The sequence below is a fragment of the Ailuropoda melanoleuca genome, chromosome 8, assembly GCF_002007445.2.
Source record: "Ailuropoda melanoleuca isolate Jingjing chromosome 8, ASM200744v2, whole genome shotgun sequence".
In the NCBI taxonomy this organism is placed as follows: Eukaryota; Metazoa; Chordata; class Mammalia; order Carnivora; family Ursidae; genus Ailuropoda; species Ailuropoda melanoleuca.
In genome coordinates this window covers 51,289,414-51,309,201 of record NC_048225.1, presented here as the reverse complement: position 1 = coordinate 51,309,201, position 19,788 = coordinate 51,289,414, and the positions used below count along the sequence as shown (strand labels likewise).

The following is a 19,788-nucleotide window of genomic DNA, read 5'->3' as shown; positions in this document are numbered from 1 at the left end:
TAAACAACTTTAAAGGCCTGAACATCATCTCAAAATTCAAAGTTTGTAGGAAACTTAAGTGCATAAAGATATCATTTCTTGACAGTAAAGATGCTTACGAGTTCTGAATCACCACCAAAATAATAAAAACATTAGCAGCAACAGCTACAAGCTAAACAGAGCTTACTATGTCTCATACACTGTTTATACATATATTAACTAATTTAGTTCCCCTATGAAGTAAATTCTATTATTAGTTCCATTTTATATATGGGGGAAAAAAGAAAAGAAAGTTAAAATAAAAAAAAGAAAAAAGAAAAGAAGGCACAAAAAGGTTAAGTAACTCATTCAAAGTCACAGAGAATATAATTTACAGAGCTGGGCTTTAAACCCAGGTTCCAGAATCCTTTGCCTCAACCTCTACTCTCCACAGTCTCTGCATTCCTTTTCATTCCAGTGTTTCCATTCATTTGTTCATTCGGTCACTCATTTAACAAAACAGATATTTCTTTAGCAACCACTCAATAATATACCTATGGTCACCAGGAACAGCAATACAAAAGACATCAATTCCACACTCAATGACCTCACAGACTAGTGAGGGAAACTGACAAGTAAATAGATAACTGTGTTATGGTATAAAATGCTAAAATATACATATAAAGGGTAGTATGGGAAACTCAGATAACAAGCAGTGTAGGGTGGAAGCAGGGGAATTGGTAATCACAAGTGCAAACGCATAAAGAGAGAATGCCATGCGGGAAACATCAAGTGGTTCTAGGAATGGGACACAGGATAGGGGTGCCAAAAATGAAGCAGGATGGTTAGGGATCAGATCATAAAGGGCCTTTGTCATGACTCTTTGTCATGTTTGTTACGGAAGGAGTTTGCCATAATTCTGAATAACCAGATAATCTTTTCTCAATAATGAGCTCAAGAGTGTATAAAATATTTTACTTATATTTAAAACAGTTATTTCTAAAAAATCCCATTGAGGAATGTAAATTATCCTTATTTTTTAATTTTTTTTTTTTAGGTAATCTCTCCGCCCAAAGTGGGGCTCAAACTCACAACCCCGAGATCAAGAGTCACATGCTCTACCAATTGAGCCAGCCAGGCACTCCAAATTATCCTCATTTTTTAGATGAGAAATTGAGGCTGAGAGATTTGGTAACTTGCTCATTACAAATAAGGAAGAAACACAGATTTACACCTCATAAACATCATCTTAGCAGCAATGTGACTAATGAACCAGAAGGAATAAAAATGAAGCAGAGAGACAGGTTGGCAGGCTATTAGAGCAGGTCCTAGACATTCTTCAAGAATATACTGGCAACTTTCTCTAATTCCTAAGTTAGCAAATATGGAAACACTTACAGAGGATCAGACTTTTCCAATCACATTTTCCATAGAAACTTACATGTTCTATGGAAATACCCTCACCCAAGTTAACACCTCTCCTACACTCCAGGAGAGCAACTGTTGTACCATCTTCACGTAAGTAGTTTCAAATACACTGTTTCTTATTTCTACGTGGTACAGTTGATGGCTTTGTTACACAGATCTGAGCCAATATCAAATCTAACATTCACGTTTTTAATTCAAACATCAACTTTGTGAGTAAGAACTCTAAATTTTTAAGCCCTCCTCAACTTTCTCTTTAGTTTTACCACCAGCATTAACAGTTAGCTTTTTAGGGGGCACTTTTATTTTTCTAATAAAGAATTAAGTTTCTTTTTGTTTTTTTTTTTTTTTAAGATTTTATTCATTTATTTGAGAGAGAGAGAGAGAGCACAAGCAGGAGGAGCAGCAAGCAGAGGGAGAGGGAGAAGCAGGCTCCCTTCTGAACAAGGAGCCTGATGTGGGGCTCGATCCCAGAACCCTGGGATCATGACCTGAGCTGAAGGCAGATGTTTAACTGACTGAACCACCCAGATGCCTCTGTTTTGTTTTGTTTTTTAAGTAAGCTCTATGCCCAGCGTGGGGCCTGAACTCACAACCCTGAGGATAAGAGCCACGTGCTCTACTGACAGAGCCAGCCAGGTGCCCCAAGAATGAAGTTTCAATGACTTCACAGTGAACTACTCTAAATCTCACTGGCCCCTCTCTAGTGCCTTTAGCTGAGCTCTCTCCCAACACAGTAGCAAAGAAGGGGTATTATCCAAATTCCAGCCCCCAAAAATTCCATATCATTATTTGCAACAAATTTCCTGTGTTATCTGAGAATATGTGAAGCTTTCCATTTCAGTCCACAATTACCAAGAGCCCTGTAACATAATAATCCACTTGAAAAATGTTGAGATCTAAACTAGTACACACTTAGTGGAAACAGAGAAGGGAGAGATTCAAGAGATGTCAAGAAGGTAGAATTGGTAAGAGCTGATGACTCACTGGATATGGGACACAGAAAGAATTCCCAAATGCCTCTGGGTTTACAACTGGGTAAATGATGGTATCATTCATGAAAGTGCTGGAGGAGTAGATGTGGACCAAAAAGATGAATTCATTATAAAGTCCAGCTCACCACTCAGAAAAACATCTACAGTCTTGCCTACTTTAACCAAGACAAATACATTCCGATAAGCTCTCTCCAACTACTACTACTTAACAACCTGTATTTGTAACGCTAAGAAAACCATGATATTTAACAAACAAGTGTGTCAAACCTTTCAGAGCAAAAACCGCTCAATTATTGCTGCTCAATAATAACTTAAGTCTAAGCACCAGCCTCTAGCTTCTACCCAATTAGGTGATAAAATAAACGCTACCCTCTGCCCCAAAAACGGAACTACCATGTGAGACAGAAAACTGACACTGACTAAGACATCCACATTTGCCCTGGGAAAGACTAGCCCTTATGGCCACAGACATAACCACCTACAATCTATCTGTAAATATTATCACTTTTAAGGTCAAACACTTCTGGAGTCTTATAAAAAAGGTTTAACCCTTACTGAATAGGAGAAATTAAACATCTTAAGAAGAAATCACTGAACTAAGGACTATATTCTAGATAGAACACCAATTACCATGATTAATTTCACAGTAATGCTGTATCCTAAATTGTCCCATGGCGCTGCATACTTCGCAATCAACTTTTTTTGCCTCAGTTATGGCATAACTGAAAACCAACCTTCCAATGGTTTTGAATTTTCTGAAATAGCCTACATCTGAAATTTTTCATCCTGCTAGAAGTCAAGGAGAATGGAGACTATTGATTTTTTTGCACAAGATGGACTTAAATTTAAAGCCTTATCATTTCATTTAAGTTCTTCACGAACCTGGCTTCTGCTTTCCTCTTGAGCTTTATCTTGTTGCACATCCCCCACGTTTAACATTATTCACCCCCAAACCAAAAGTATTTCAGTACAATATTGTAGTTTAGTATAATATTAGCATGCATGATAATTGTACTCCTTCCGCATCTCTGCTTATATTTTCTCCTTCCCTACTTATTTACCTGCTAACTTATATTCATCCTTCAAAACTCAGTTTAGGAGGAATCATCTCCTCACAAGATGAAAGCAGAGAGGGAGACAAACCATAAGGAACTCTTAATCTCAGGAAATATACTGAGGGTTGCTGGAATGGAGGACGATGGGAGGGATGCGGTGGCTGGGTGATGGACACTGGTGTTGTGGTGAGCACTGTGTATTGTGTAAGACTGATGAATCACAGACCTTTACCCCTGAAACAATTAATACATTATATGTTAATAATTAAAAAAAAAGTAGTAGAGAAGGTTAAAAAAAGGGGGGCGCCTGGTGGCACAGTGGTTAAGCGTCTGCCTTCGGCTCAGGGTGTGATCCCGGCATCACGGGATCGAGCCCCACATCAGGCTCCTCTGCTATGAGCCTGCTTCTTCCTCTCCCATCCCCCTGCTTGTGTTCCCTCTCTCGCTGGCTGTCTCTATCTCTGTTGAATAAATAAATAAAATCTTTAAAAAAAAAAGAAAAGAAAGAGAAAAGAAATTGCCTCCTCCACGAAGCCTTCTTTCACTATGTTAGGTGCTCTTTCCTAGGAGTACCAGGCATTGTAATTAACTGATTGCTTACGTCAGCTTACCAGAGACAATCAACTCTTTTGAAGACAGAGACTATATGCTCAGTGTTTGTTGATGAACATATGGTCTGAAAACTATATGCAATTTACCTGATGACAGCTTTGTCTACTCAAGTGTTGGAGTGGGGGAGTTTACCTCTTTGCTTACACAGAGGAGCTAGGAAATCAGCAGGGCGTTAACCGTACTACCACAGTTCTCAATGTGTAACTGGACCACCACTAGGAAGAGAATCCACATGGGTTTTAGATCATGAATTGTCATCTACTATCTATATAGCCTCTGATAAGTTATATCTCTTTTCTAAACCTTATTTTGTTACTTACAAAATGAATACTAGAACACCTACCTCTAAGAGTTTAAAAGAATTCAAAATTATCTGCAAAAACTGAGTGTTTATGAGGGTATATATGTATAAATATGTGCATATGATCAGAAGTGCCTAGCTTAGTAGGCTAAGGACTCTATCAATAGTAACAATGATTATTATCAGTAAGATTAGATTGTTAGTTATTTTTAAGTACAAACATAATTACTTATGTAATTTGGAGCTATTTGGATCTAAAATCACTGAATTTAAAACATAAAGTGCCTGACTCAAGACAGAGTCATCTAAGTGGAAACCCTTTCAATTCACCAGTGTAATTCATTATTCATATAGCTTTACATAGATAAATTTCAGATTCTGTGGGGTACAAAAATGAAAAATGTGAATGACCCTGCCTTAAGGATTACTCTTCTAAACTGCCAACTCAGATGCAGATGTATCACTGAATTATCCCTCTAAAACACCCCCTCACACATACAGCACACTACAGATGCTCAATAAAAGCTGAATGAAAGAATTTGATGAACTGAATTGTTCTGGATTTTAAAATATTCACCAACCAAAACAAAGCTTTAAAATGTGAATTCAGGGGCGCCTGGGTGGCTCAGTTGTTAAGCATCTGCCTTCAGCTCAGGGCGTGATTCCAGGGTCCTGGGATCGAGCCCCGCATCGGGCTCCCTGCTCTGCTGGGAGCCTGCTTCTTCCTCTCTCACTCCCCCTGCCTGTGTTCCCTCTCTCGCTGGCTGTCTCTCTCTCTGTCAAATAAATAAATAAAATCTTTAAAAAAAAATAAAATGTGAATTCAGGGATGCCTGGGTGGCTCAGTCAGTTAAACATCTGCCTTCGGCTCAGGATCAAGTCCGGCATCCGACTCCTTGCTCAGCAAGAAGCCTGCTTCTCCCTCTGCCTGAGGCTACCCCTGCTCGTGCACACGCACGCACGTGCACGCGCACACATGCTCTCTCTCACAAATAAATAAATAAAATCTTTCCCCTCCAAAAAAGTGAATTCAAAACTAAACTCAGTAACGACTGGCTTGTTTAACTCTATTTTCTTGCAGACAAGCAAAATGCTCTGTAAGCAGGTAATACTGAAACCATCCAAATTCCTATTATTCCATGAAAATGCTTCACACAAGTTTCTGCAGTTACCCTATAAATACTGGTCTTAGGAGTGGGGCTATCACTGGATCTGCGTCCATACAGTTAGGTTCAAAATATTTAGCCAACAATCTTACCAAGACTGGCAGAGCTGGGGGCCCTCAAAAGGGAAGTATCCAAAAAGAATCTTAGATTTTCTTGCTGTGACACTTATATACATTTTTATAAATATATACACATATGTATAAAATACATACATATAAATACAAAGCAATTATTTTTACTATTATTTTCCTTTTTCTTTAGGCCTTTGGCTGTCTCATATGCTAACAAGGTTAAACAGGCTTCTCTTTAAAATTCTTTCTAGTTCTAAAAGACTGCTTCTCCGTAGGAAAGGGGGCCATTTCTTTTTATTTTCAGAAATACTAAGGTTTCTAAAAGTGGATTATACCTGTCCCTATCTGTAGTTCTCAAGGTATTTGTACAAGCGTAACAGGCAACATGTTCACTAAAGAAAGTATAACTTACCAATAGCTTTGCAGCTTGAACTCGAACCACCCAGGAACCATCACTGACCATGTGACAAATTTTTCCAAATGCATCATCAACTAACCGAATTTCTTCATTAGAAGAAGGAATTGGGACAATGCTAAAAGAAAAAACCACAAATGACAAAACATGAGCCTAAAGCTGCAAGTTCAATAAACTGAGACTGACCAATGAAAACTGGCACGGACACACACACACACACACACACAAAATGACAACCAAGGAATTCAAATCCAAGAGCGATGGAATACATTTCAAAGTGAAGAAATCACTCTAGGAGTATGAAACGACACATTAGTTACACTGCAAATTCAAGTGTTTAGCCCACCAAAAGGTTCAAAGATTTACAATGATACCAAAAACCAGCTACCACAGAATATTTTATATCTTTAAGTTTATTCTCTCCTATAACTGTATTGCTTTCAATATAGTAAACCACAGCATAAATCAATATAAAACATACTTGCAAATCTGATCCTAGAAGAGGCAATTTCCAGTTAGTCTTTTTTCTTTTTCTTTTTTGGGGAGAATTTTTAGGTTATTAATTCATTCTGGTTTGCCAATTTTAGCAGGCACTTTAATGAAGAGGAAAAAACCACTTCTTTTTCTTATACAAGAGCACTTCTATAAAATAAAATAGTATTTGTCTACTTCAAAGAATCATTGTGAGAATGATTTCATTACTATGAAATCATTTTTAATGAGGAAAACACTACCTAAGGGATCATTATTCTCAAACTCACCTAGTATCTTTATCTGGCATTTGTATTTATTGAAATGGGCCCCAAATAATTTTAAAGATTAAAAAAAAGGGTGAAGGGGGGTGCTACATAGCACTTGAGAAAGACAATCCAATCTCTTCATTTATAGATGAGGAGGTTGGGACCCGGAGAGGAAGTATCTTTCCCAGGGTACACAGAAAGTTCATGGCAGAGCTGAAAAACAAGGACCAAGCACCCTGATTATCAGGATCTGTACTTTCTCCCTATTCCACAATGCTTTCTAAAAATCTAACCAACATTCCTTTTCTGGAGGAGGGCTTTTTGCATGCTGGGAGAAGAATGGCTTAGCAGTGAACAAAAGCTGGCTTACACCCACACTGACCTTTCGGGATAGAGCTGACTGACAACCCAGATAAGTTGGACTGCGGCGCTGCGCACTTGTTCGTAGTCATCAGACAGCAACTTACAGGCCTGCAAACAAGGATTCCAAAAGTCAGTCAGTTCTGTGTCCTCCCAGGTGATGTTCAAACTATTTTCAAAATGAAGACAGGGTGCCTGGATAAGGATGCCAATCAAAATACTTGTGGGTAGTTTCAGCTTCTTGAACCTTTGCCCAAAAAAGAATTCTTGGCCTCTGTGAGCTACTCTAGTTATATTCTGTGTTCTGACTCCCACCCCATGTCAGAAGGCAGAACCACAGATTGATGGACAGCACAAAAGCCATCTAGAACAGCATCAATCCTAGCAAAGTCTGCTGGGAGCCCATAGTGCTGCTCTCACAGGCTCAAACACCAAATAAGGTATTTTTCCCTTTCTGTAAAATCAAAGCACGAATTTCTGACTGACAGTCTGAAAACTCAAGTACTCTAAATAAATGTATAATTTTAATGCTAAGCTTCCAAAAGAGGCCAGATTTTTCTGCTTTCCTTTGGTCTGAAATGGAGTATCCTTACTCCACCTACATGGCAACACCCTACACTTCACTAACACCCAGAAGTACTCCATTTCTAGAATTTGAAAACCCTATATTCCATCTTCTCATCATAACATGTTACTCCACCAGCTCTTCCATTTCCATGAATTAATCCATCACATTTGCTCTTCAGTCCCACTTAACCTACCTATCCGTTTAACCAGGGTTTCTCAAACTCGGCTCTACTGACATTGTGAACTGTACAATTCTTTGTTGTGAGGGGTTGTCCTCTACGTGGTTAACGTATTTAGCAGGATCCCTGGCCTGTACCCACTAGACGGTAATAGCACCACACCCTCGCCCTCTCCCCAGCAGTTGCAAAAGCCCAAAATAGCTCCACACTTCCTAATGTCCCCAAAAAGTAAAATCACCCTGGTTGAGAACCACTAGTTTAATCCCACCCTTTTTCTCCAAATGAGCCACCTTCTCCTTGCTCCACAGCCTTGCATTACTTCAGTTCCGACAGCACCGTTTACAACCCCCTCAAGACTTCTGCTACAGCTGCTCCAAAAACCCAACACCTTCTCTATTGCTCACAAGGGCAGCAGAGCACTAGCAAAGACTGCACTCCCTAGGGGATTGGTGGCTCATGAGCTGGAACTTTATCGGCCCTACTCTGAAATCTTTTACACCCCTGTTTTCCACTTCCATTACCCAAGGCAGCTTGTCCTAACCTCCCCCACAGGGCCCCTATCCCACTTCCAGCCATAAGGCTACATGTTTATCGGAGAAAAATCAAATTTCTCAAGCACAAATTCTCCCAACTATTCCATAAGTTATAAATTCATTTATACCTGTATTCTCCCATTCCTTGTTTCCTCAACGTCTGAGAAAAAAGTATCCTAATTCTTCTATTTTTACTATGGATCCCGTCATCTCCTCACACAGGTCCTTCCAAAATAGGTCCTATTTGTGATTCTCTATTATAGCGCCCTATTTGTTTACTGCACTACTCACATGCTGTAATTATTGTGTTTATTTGTTATTGCCTGTCTCACCCAAGAGAAGGTGAAGAGCATGGATCCTATCCAACAAGCTCAGTGTTGTACAACTAGGATTAGGTGCTCATTAATATTTGTTGGGTGATTCAGCTCACAAATCTGATTTTCTGCCTCAAGGAACTTACTCCACCATTTATCCCCCTTTGTCTCTTTCTATCATCAACTTCTCCCCAAACACTGGCTCTCCCTTCAACACATAAACATAGGTAGCAGCTATCTTTAAAATACAATGGATAAAATCTTTAAAAAAGTAAAATAAAATAAAATAAGGTGCCTGGGTGGCTCAGTCAGTTAAGCATTTGCCTTTGGCTCAGGCCATAATCCCAGGGTCCTGGGATTGAGGGAGCCTGCTTCTCCCTCTCCTGGTCCCCCTGCTTGTAAATAAAATCTTTAAATAATAATAATAATAATAAAATAATAAAATAAAATACAAAAAGCCCTCCCCTTCTACCATCTTCCATCCTGCCATCCTATTATAGCCAGGTTTTTTTTTTTAAGTTTGTTTATTTATTTATTTATTTATTTAAGTAATCTCTATCCCCAACATGGGGGATATGCTCCTCCAACTGTGCCAGCCAGGTGCACCTAGCCAAATTTTTTTAAAGCAGAGTCAATAATCACTATTGAACTGCCTCACCTCAATTGACCCGCCTCACCTCAATTGACCCTAATCTGGCTCCCACCCCCAACACTCTTACTAATATTATTCTCTTCAAACTCACTAACAGCTACCTTGTTGCTAGGTCCAGTGGGTAGACTTCAGTCCTATTCTACCAGACCTCTTACCAGCATTTGACAATTGACTATGAGAACCCCCTTCTGCCTTTTCTGGAATATATTTTTCCTCCTCGTCCAACTGGCTGCTCCTCAGCTCCTTTCTTCTGTCTACCTCTTAAATGTTGGACCTTACCCATGGCTTTCATGTTTGGTCTCTCAATCTTCTTACTTACCCTCAGTATCCACATGCCCCTAGACGAGGATAGTTTCAATTATCCACCTCTAGCTCTGCTCTCTTCTGAATTCCAGACCTTCACAACTATCCACAGCCCGGAATTTTCCCCATGGGTGTCCCATCAACCCTTCAAACTAACATAACCAAATCCGCTATGTACTTAATTATGGTACTTAATTCAACCTTCTATCTCTCTCTCTTTTTTTTTTTTTTTAAGATTTTATTTATTTTTTTGACAGAGAGAGAGAGACAGCCAGCGAGAGAGGGAACATAAGCAGGGGGAGTGGGAGAGGAAGAAGCAGGCTCCCAGCGGAGGAGCCTGATGTGGGGCTCGATCCCAGAACGCTGGGATCATGCCCTGAGCTGAAGGCAGACGCTTAACGACTGAGCCACCCAGGCGCCCCTCAACCTTCTATCTCAAACACTCCAACATTCCATCCTCACTCCCTTGAGGACCTCATCATTGCTTGCCGTGTTAACTGACATGGTCTCATGCCATTAAATATCTAAATCATCTAACTTCTGAGTCCCCACTCTCTAAGTTTCCTTTAATTATTTGGCTTCCCACAGAGTTTTCCTATAGGGAGAGAAGGTGCTGGTCACACCAACATAACCATTCTGAGCTCATTCTATTTCATTTTGTAAAAGAATAAACTTGGTTTACACATCAGTCATAGGGATTTAACTAACTGTCATCTTCCTCTGAAAGATAAAACCATTCTTGGTGCAAAATCTGGTTTCTGACATGCATTTAGACTGCCTGTCTCCAGATTCATTCAATTATTCTACAAGAGAAATACCACCTTGTAAGGTTTTTTTCATTAGGCAGTCACTCAGCTTCTCCTAGTGATGCTACAATTTCATTGTGCCTTTCTATCCCAAGGTCTTGGTCATTCTTCTCCAGAAATACTCTAGTACGTCAAGTATGGTGCCCAGAACTGACTTCCTGTCTGGCCCAACCAGAGATCAGTGAGACCACCACTTTCCTTATTCTGAACACTATACTTCTCTGTGTGTACTCTGGTATTCACACTAAGCTGCCTAAATCCTCCTCGAAGTCTTTTTTACATGTATTGTTTTTTTAGAGATTTTATTTATTTGACAGAGACAGAGACAGCGAGAGAGGGAACACAAGCAGGGGAAGTGGGAGAGGGAGAAGCAGGCTTCCCACTGAGCAGGGAGCCCGATGCGAGGCTCGATCCCAGAACCCTGGGATCACGACCTGAGCCGAAGGCAGACGCTTAACGACTGAGCCACCCAGGCGCCCCTTTTATGTGTATTAATTCTATTCAATTATATATCCTCCATCCTCTTAAAATGTATATTTTGGATACAACTTCACATTCATCCCAATTAATGTTGTCAGTTGCTATTCTATGTTTTCAAATTCTGACAACTAGTATTCCACTCTCCCAGGTTCATTATCCCTCCTCCTCTTCCAGACAGTAATCATTTAAGGTACCTGATTATAAATTGTTTGGTGTAATTTCAGTCCTCTTTCATGGAGCTGCAACTAGATAATAAAAATATAGTTTAAGTATTTGGGGAAAAAACATCAATATTCCCAATGTCTCCCCCACAATCTCATCTATTTTCCCCCATTATATCAGATTAACATAGTTCCCACTAGCCAAAATCACTGCTATATAAATAAGATACCTGGTCAAAGACTTTTTAGCAGAAACACTGAGAGACTTAATAAATCTAACCAAGTGTCCCAAGGGGATAACAGAAAAATATTCAATAATGACAAGAAGCCTGAAGAAGAAATGGTTAACACCACCTCCCCCTACAAAGCACCATCCTTCTCCAGGGACCTGCAGGAGTGATATGACTTGGTACTGTAACAGGTCTAAGTTGTACCCTCCATATTTCAGAAATATGAGTGAAAGCAACCAGAAAGGCCTGAGAAAAGCACACCTGCTATACAAGGAATGTGTGCCTTTGAGTTCTGTGATGCCATCATTACATTCCTCAAAGTGTGCATAAGGTACACCCTAGGGTGGTTCAGAAAGCACCCAACATTGGCCATGAACTTAAAAAACAAATGAAACAAACTAACAAAACTGTCACCATTTAGTTTCCATGATCATGTTTACCATGGCTTTTATAGCTGCTGTTCTGACACGTGGGTCTTGGTCACTGAAGTAATCTCCTATAATCTTCTGGACATCTCTGACAGCTAGGCCTTCTCCATCTTTTGTGACACTTTTCTCCAAAGAGCCAAGATTGCCAAGTAATTGCAGGCACTTATTTCTTACACCATGGGAGGTATCTGTGAGGTGCTATAAAAAGAAAAGAACAAAAGGACATGATTAAGATTGCTTAAACTAAACAAAAAACCAGAAGCAAAGCACTGTATCAACTTTAGGAAAGACTCCAAACACTACATTCTTAACACTGTCTCTCTAAGATCATGTTACTTGTGTATATGTCTTCCAGAAGAACCATAAATCCTTCAAATATAAGATCCCCAATTGTTCATCACTGCATTCCCAACGGCTAGTTTGCCTTAAGAGAAAGTACTTTAAAAATGGCCCCTAAGTTGCATTTTATACGCTATCAAATCTAAAATCAAAACAAAAATTTATTAATTTTTAAAACTTTTAATATTCAGGGCGCCTGGGTGGCTCAGTCGTTAAGTGTCTGCCTTCAGCTCAGGGCGTGATCCCAGCGTTCTGGGATTGAGCCCCGCATCAGGCTCCTCCGCTGGGAGCCTGCTTCTTCCTCTCCCACTCCCTGCCTGTGTTCCCTTTCTCGCTGGCTGTCTCTCTCTCTCAAATGAATAAATAAAATCTTTAAAAAAAAAAACAACTTTTAATATTCATATAGAAAATGCAGAAAGCTTAAGTGTACAGCTCACTGAATTTTCGCAAAATGAATACACACATACAATAAGCACCCAGATAAAGAAACAGAACATGACCAACACCCAAGAAACCCCTCTGACCCCCCCAGCCCACTAACTACACCACCATTCAAAAATAGCCAATATCTTGACTTCTAACACATAGATTAATTTTGCCTATTTCCTTTTTTTTTTTTAAGATTTTTTATTTATTTATTTGACAGAGACAGCCAGCGAGAGAGGGAACACAAGAAGGGGGAGTGGGAGAGGAAGAAGCAGGCTCATAGCGGAGGAGCCTGATGTGGGGCTCGATCCCATAACGCCGGGATCACGCCCTGAGCCGAAGGCAGACGCCTAACAGCTGTGCCACCCAGGCGCCCCAATTTTGCCTATTTCTATACTTGGTAAAATCAAATAGTGTCTGGCCTCTCTTGCTTAATATTATGTTTGTAAGATTCATCCATAATATAGCAATAGCAATGGTTCATTCATTTTCATTACCATACAGTATTCCATTTGTGACTATACCACAAACCACTGTCGGTAGATGTTTGGTTTTTTTCCAGTTTTTGGCTATTAATAATGCTACCATGACTGTGGTAGCTTGAATGTAGCTTCTATTGGATATAAACTTAGGATCAGAATTGCTGGGTCATAGGACATGTATATGTTCAGCTTAAGAAGACACCACCAAGTAGCAAACAGTTTTCCGAAGCAGTTGTACTAATTTAACTAATTTACACTTCTGCCATTGATGCACAGTGTTTCAGTTGTGTCACATCCTTGTCAACACTTAAGTACTGTCAATCTTTTTCATGTTAGCTCTTCTCACCAGTATTTTTAACAAATTATCAGTTATCTATTGCTATACCTAGTCTTATGCTACCGAAGTAAGCTATTTGCATAATGCAGTAACAGGAACTGAAAATACTTTAAAGAGATGTGGTTGTACAGTACATGATAGTATAGCATGGAACTCTGACTTCTAAACTTTTTACATCCATTGTAAGAAATATCCATTATATTGCACCACAGTATTCACATACAAATATATATACAGAAAGTTTAACAAAACAGTATTTACCCTTACATCATGTGATATACTCTGACATTTTAATTCTATTTTGATTTTCAAAAAACACTAATCATGATGGAGTGCCTAGCTGGCTCAGTAGAGCAGGTGACTCTAGATCCCAGGATTGCTAAGTTCAGGCCCCACACTGTGTGTAGACATCATTTGAAAATAAAATCCTTAAAAAAAAATACTAATCATAGCCTATAAAACTGATTGCATTACCCACAAATGGATCACAATGCTCAAAGACACTGGTATAAAGAAAAGTGAATGGTACCTGAAGTTTTAAAATCTGGGTTCACAGATCTCTTTATAGAAATGGCTAGTTTCGGGTCTGGGGAAAGAAATATGTAAGAGCCTGAGACACTGCACCAGAAAGCAAGGAAGATATCAAGGACTAATGGAGTCCAGATCAAAAGGACAAAAGAAATCAGTAAGTAGGGCATTTCCCACTGTCAACATTGACATTACACCAAAAAAAAAAGCAATCAAACAAATTCAGAATGTAGAACATTCTATAAGACCAACGACCCAGTTTCTTCAATAAATTTATGGCATTTAAAAAAAAAATAAAAACAAAAGGGGGCATTGTTACTGATTAAAAGAAATTTAAGAGACCATCCAAAGCAATACATAGGTCTTTTTTGGATGCTAATTCAAAAGAAACCAACTATGCAATTAAGGAAATTTTAATATGAACTGGTATGAACTGATATAGAGTAACTGTTAATAATTGCATCATGGCTTTATTTTTTTAAATGATCAGTTATAAATATATACTGAAGTATTTATGATTTAAATAACATGATGTCAGCTATTTGCCTTAAAATACTAGAGCAAAATAAAAATAAAAATACTGGAGCAGACAACAACAAAAAGTGAGAGGAGAAAATCTATGAAAAAGATTGCACAGTATAAAAAATTGTCAAATGTACACTCAAGACTGGAAATAACAGTAAATCTGCAATTTCCATAATATAAAATATATATGCACATATATGAACAGCTTTTATATATACATATATATATGACCAGCTTCAAATTTCAGCTCTGACTCATAATATGTGCAAATCAGTCAAGAATCAAGTCACCTCTCAGAGCCTCACTTCCTCATCTATAAAGAAAGAACAAGAGCTGCCTCAGCTAACTTACATGGTTATCATGAGGCTCAAATAGGGATATAAATGTAAAAAAAAATTGATACACTACAAGCTTAATATGACTATTAGCTATTGTTACCATAATCTAAAATAGTAAGAAAGGTAGATGGTCACAGATAAAGTATACATATGGTTTCATTACAAGGTAACTACATATATAAATGTCAATACAAAACAAGTATCTTTAGATATTCCCTTCAATTACAAATTTCCGAGGATTTTCTATCTATAAATGAAATCACTGATTTGAAATCACAACAGTCTCTGGAAATATGCTCAATAATCACGCATTTCTGTTGACCTGTCTTTATTTGCCAATCCCTTGTTCTACAGGACCATAAGGATTAAGTGATATGTCTAAAAACACACTCCTGACACCCACTCAGTCCAGAGCTCATTTCCCCACTCAGCTACATAAATAACCTCATGATTTTAAAAACTTTGCTCATTATGTACAGAGTTGGGAATTTGCACCTTAAATACGTAAAAGCTCCACAATACCTATAGGTTTTCCTCTAATATATTTATACTGTTACTCCCAAATATCACCAGTCTCCAGCATGAAGAATTACTCTGGTTTCTAATTACTACATGATAAACATACTGACACTAAATTAATAACCAATTCTTGTGATTAGCTAACCAGACTACCAATACTTTGCATAAGTAATACACACACACACACAAACTGAACAAACAGGAAGATGTATCAGATAAGTAAATATATTATAGCTGATTCTGGAGCTAGAGTACAGAAAGTACAAGATGAGCCTGGACTATTTTGTTGTGCCAGAGAAGAAGGAAGTATTCGAAGAACAATAGAGAGAAGTCAAAAGAACACAGAAGCCAGCTTAAAGGGGCTCCTATTTGGCCAAATCAGGAAATTTATAGTTTTGTTGTTGTTGTTTTTCAAATCAGGAAAATACGAAGACCAAGGTGAATAATTATAGTAACAAACTATGACCCACTGAATAAATAAGGAATCTGTGAGTTTGTAACTGATATAAACAAACCAAAAGTTTGATGACAGCATATTTACACAGTCTCAAAGTGCCACCCTACAAAATACTTACTCATTTCAAAAGGAAAGAATAACTTTACAGTGAATAAACATGACAGACACTATCTTAACCAGGTGATCAAAGCTAACATCATTAATAATAGGACAAATCAAAACGGTGTAGCACCTAACAGGATGCAATAAGAGCTTCACATCTGTGATATTCTTGCCAAAGGCGGTAACTTCATCTAATTATGAGAAAATATCAGACAAATCCAAATTCAGGAAGGCTCTACAACATAGAGAACTTATAATTTGCAAAAATGTCAACATCATAAAATCAAGTAATGACTGAGGAATTATTCCAGATTGAAGGAGACTAAAGAGATGTGACCAAAATGCAATACGTGGTTCTGAACTGGATCCTTTACCAATAACAGACATGATTCGTATGACACTGAAATCTAAGTGAGGTCTGAGGATCAAATGGTAGTGTACACTGATGTTACTGTCCTGATTTTGATGATCATATTGAAGTTATGTAGGAAAATATCTTTGTTTATAGAAAATACACAATGAAGTATGCAAGAGTAATGGGGCACTATGTTAGAACTTATTCTAAAATAGTTCACAAGAAAAGTTCTCTATTACTGGACTTGCAATTTTTCTGCAAGTTTGAGACTTAAAAAAAATTAACAGCCTAAATACACGTGAAAAAAATATATACAATAAAATATAAAAATATAAAAAATAAAATAACCACATTATTTTATTAACCATGTTATTGGTTATGAACCAATGTTTCATAAACATTAGAAAAATAGGGACAACTGGATGGCTCAGTCGAGCACATTACTCTTGATCTCAGGGTCGTAAGTTCAAGTCCCATCTTGAGTGTAGAGATTACTTAAAAATAAAATCTTGGGGTGCCTGGGTAGCTCAGTTGGTTAAGCATCCAACTCTTGGTTTTGGATCAGATCATGATGTCATGGGTGGTGGGATCAAGCCCTGAATCGGGCTCCATGCTCAGCAGGCAGTCTGCTTGAAGAGTCCCCTCTGCCCCTCCCCACTGAGTGTGTGCACACAAGCGCTCTCTCTCAAATAAATACATCCTTTTTAAATAAATAAAATCTTAAAAAAAGAAAAATATTACATTATCCATAGGAATAAGTGTATTTTTAAGAACATAAAAAGAAAGAGGCAGCAATAACAGAACCACACCCAAAGAGGTTCAGAGAATGCCTCAAGAAGTATAGGAAGCTTTGCAGACAAAGTGGATTCCATAAACTGTTTCACCTCTTGTCTGAGAGGCAAAGTAGCATAGCTGAATGAGCAGGAACTGAAGTCAGACAGACCCAGGTCTGACTGCTGGTCCTGCTACGTAGTATCTACGTGATCTTCACTAAACCCCACAAATTGTTAGAAATCCTTACTTTGTAAGAATAGTAATAATATCCTCTACCATGAAGTTCTGTGGTGAGTATACTAAATGAACTCATTTAAGAATTACTGTATGGGGGGCGCCTGGGTGACTCAGTTGGTTAAGCGTCCAACTCTTAATTTCAGCTCAGGTCATGATCTCAGGATTGTGGGATCCAGCCCTGCACTGGGCATGAAGCCTGCTTGGGACTCTCTCTTCCCCCCTTCCTCTGCCTCTCCACCTGTGCCCTCGCACTCACTCGCTCTTGCATTCTCTCTCTCTCTCTCCAACCCCCCCAAAAAGAACTACTGTATGTAAAATTAGCTAATAGTGTCTGTGACATAACAGACATTCAGTAACTACAAGAGCCTAGCATAGTGGCTAGCATTTAGCATGTACTTTAAAAAAAAAAAAAAACTACTTAAGAAGAAAAGGAGAACAGGTAAGGAATAGAAGACCAACTGATGGCAAAAAACAGAAAATGGAGAGGAGTGAGAGGTAAGAGTGGGCATGTGGATGAAATAGGTCTGCTGATATGGATCACACAAGCATGAGCTTTCTAGTGATGGCTATCTAACAACAACAGGGCAGTCTGTCATGAAATGTAGAGAGCATCTATTAATGGCTCACACCAGAATGCTCCAGGAGAAGATTCCTGAATTAAGTACAAACCTAGACTTGGTGAGAAGCTATGTCCTACATGGATATGGGATGGGCAGGTAGGCTTACTTGGAGAAGAGAACAAAGGAAACCTGGGAGAAAGCCACTATGCTGAGAGGGTGGGGCGCTCAGAAACAGAACCTCTCATTATAAAAATGGTTCACTCAAACATTTTAGATCAGAGTTAATTCTTGCCTCCAAGTTATTTAGGCTGCAAAGTGTCCTCACATACCTTATATATAGTTAAAACTCAAAATTATCAATCAAATTAAGACAGTTAAACTGAGAAATTATGAGAAACTTCAGATTTGAAGCTGACAATGACTCTAACAGTTAATAAAACAGAATTTTTTTAACAAACTATTTTAGTAGGAAAACATCATTTCTTATAACTAAACTGTTGACTGACCCACCAGCCCCTAAAGGTTGCTTCCACTGTAACAAATACTTTATTTGATTTTCAAACAACAAACTGAAACCTTCCACTTCTATTAAGGTAACCAGGCAACACTGCTATATAACCAGCCTATTACTGCACACTGAATGTTAGCCCAAAAGACAGCGGAAGTCTAAATCACACTCTCAGGGCAGCAATTACAGTTCTATGATGTCCTTCCCATACAGGTCACTTCTTGCATCATGCCATCATCACTAAGAGCTGCCTGGTGTGTCTGCTCTGCAGATGATGCTATGTTGGTGTTATACCCAGGCTACTGAAGTGACATCATTTTTATATTAATGGAGTGAGTAAGCAAGCCACATCCCCAATAATAAGAGCAATCCATGTCAAAAATAAGCTAAACCAACCAGTTTAAAACTACTGCTATAAGGGAAAAAAAAAATCAATGGTTAAGTATATCAAGAAAATCTGAGAATGAAGTTCCTTAAGACAAAAACAACTTAATGACTCATTCAGTTTCAACATGGATTGTTTTCAAGCACAGATAAAAATTCAGTGTACTTTGTATGCAAATTATTTTAACAGATACACTCTCCTAACACACCATACATAATATTTGAGTAGAATTTTATAAATGTTAGAATGCTATATGGATCTATCTGCTGACTTTTAAGAGTTTTCTATATTCAACGCCACAGAATTAAAAGAACAGAAAGGAAACAGAGAGACTGGATGAAAAGGTGAGATGGAAACAGACAAAGAAGAATTAAAACCTGGCTCTAAGGGGCCTTATACAAAAAAATGAGAAGAATATTTGTTCTCCTGGAAAAATCTTCATAGATAGAAGGAAAGCAGATCTCCAACTTCAGTTTTACAGATGCTATATATGAAAAGAATATTAATTTCCTAGCCAAATCTGTGAACCAAATCTTTTCATCTCTCAAATGAGGATTAGCTGTACAATGTACCTCAAAGGATTATTGACAGGATAAAATGAGATGAACTTTGAAGAGTTAAGAGTACTTGAAGGCATGACTTTCTTCCTACCGTGAAACAAAAAATACAGCAGATTCATAGCCTGTATTCGAAAGATATATATAAAGGAACAATCTGAACTTCAAATAATAATAATGATAGAAATAGATTATAATATATTGAATAAAATGAGAGAGAGACAGGAAAGAAGGAAGGGAAGGAGAGCTTTTAAAGTAATATGTCAACTAATAAGGAACAAGAATTAGAAAATCATGATTTTGCAATGACCAGAGTAACAACTGACTCAGCAAAATTTATTAATAGTCTCTAAAATAGTGAATAAAAATTTGATGGGGAAGAGGATACCTACAGCAACTCAAAGTATCTCCCACAAATCACTTATTAATCACAGGAAAATTGCAAATCTACAACAGAAAACCTGGTAGTCATCACCTTAACCAAGTATCACATTTAATATCAATAATGAGTCAAACCTCATCTGTGCCTTATAATATGATAAACTGAGAACAAATATTACTGATGTGGTACTCCTGCCAAAATACATAACCTGAATCTAAACAGAGGA

At 38.2% G+C, this 19,788-nt stretch overlaps 1 protein-coding gene across 1 annotated transcript in view; it reads right to left on the bottom strand.

Moving 5' to 3' along the window:
- Positions 1-19,788, bottom strand: part of INTS4 (integrator complex subunit 4) — a 109,666-nt gene that overhangs the window by 50,747 nt on the left and 39,131 nt on the right. The window contains exons 5-8 of the mRNA XM_011221072.3: positions 11,764-11,949; positions 11,127-11,177; positions 7,121-7,209; positions 5,996-6,116 (exon numbers count right to left, since the gene is read on the bottom strand). Coding sequence (XP_011219374.2) covers positions 5,996-6,116; positions 7,121-7,209; positions 11,127-11,177; positions 11,764-11,949 — 447 coding nt within the window. The remainder of the gene's footprint in view (positions 1-5,995; positions 6,117-7,120; positions 7,210-11,126; positions 11,178-11,763; positions 11,950-19,788) is intronic.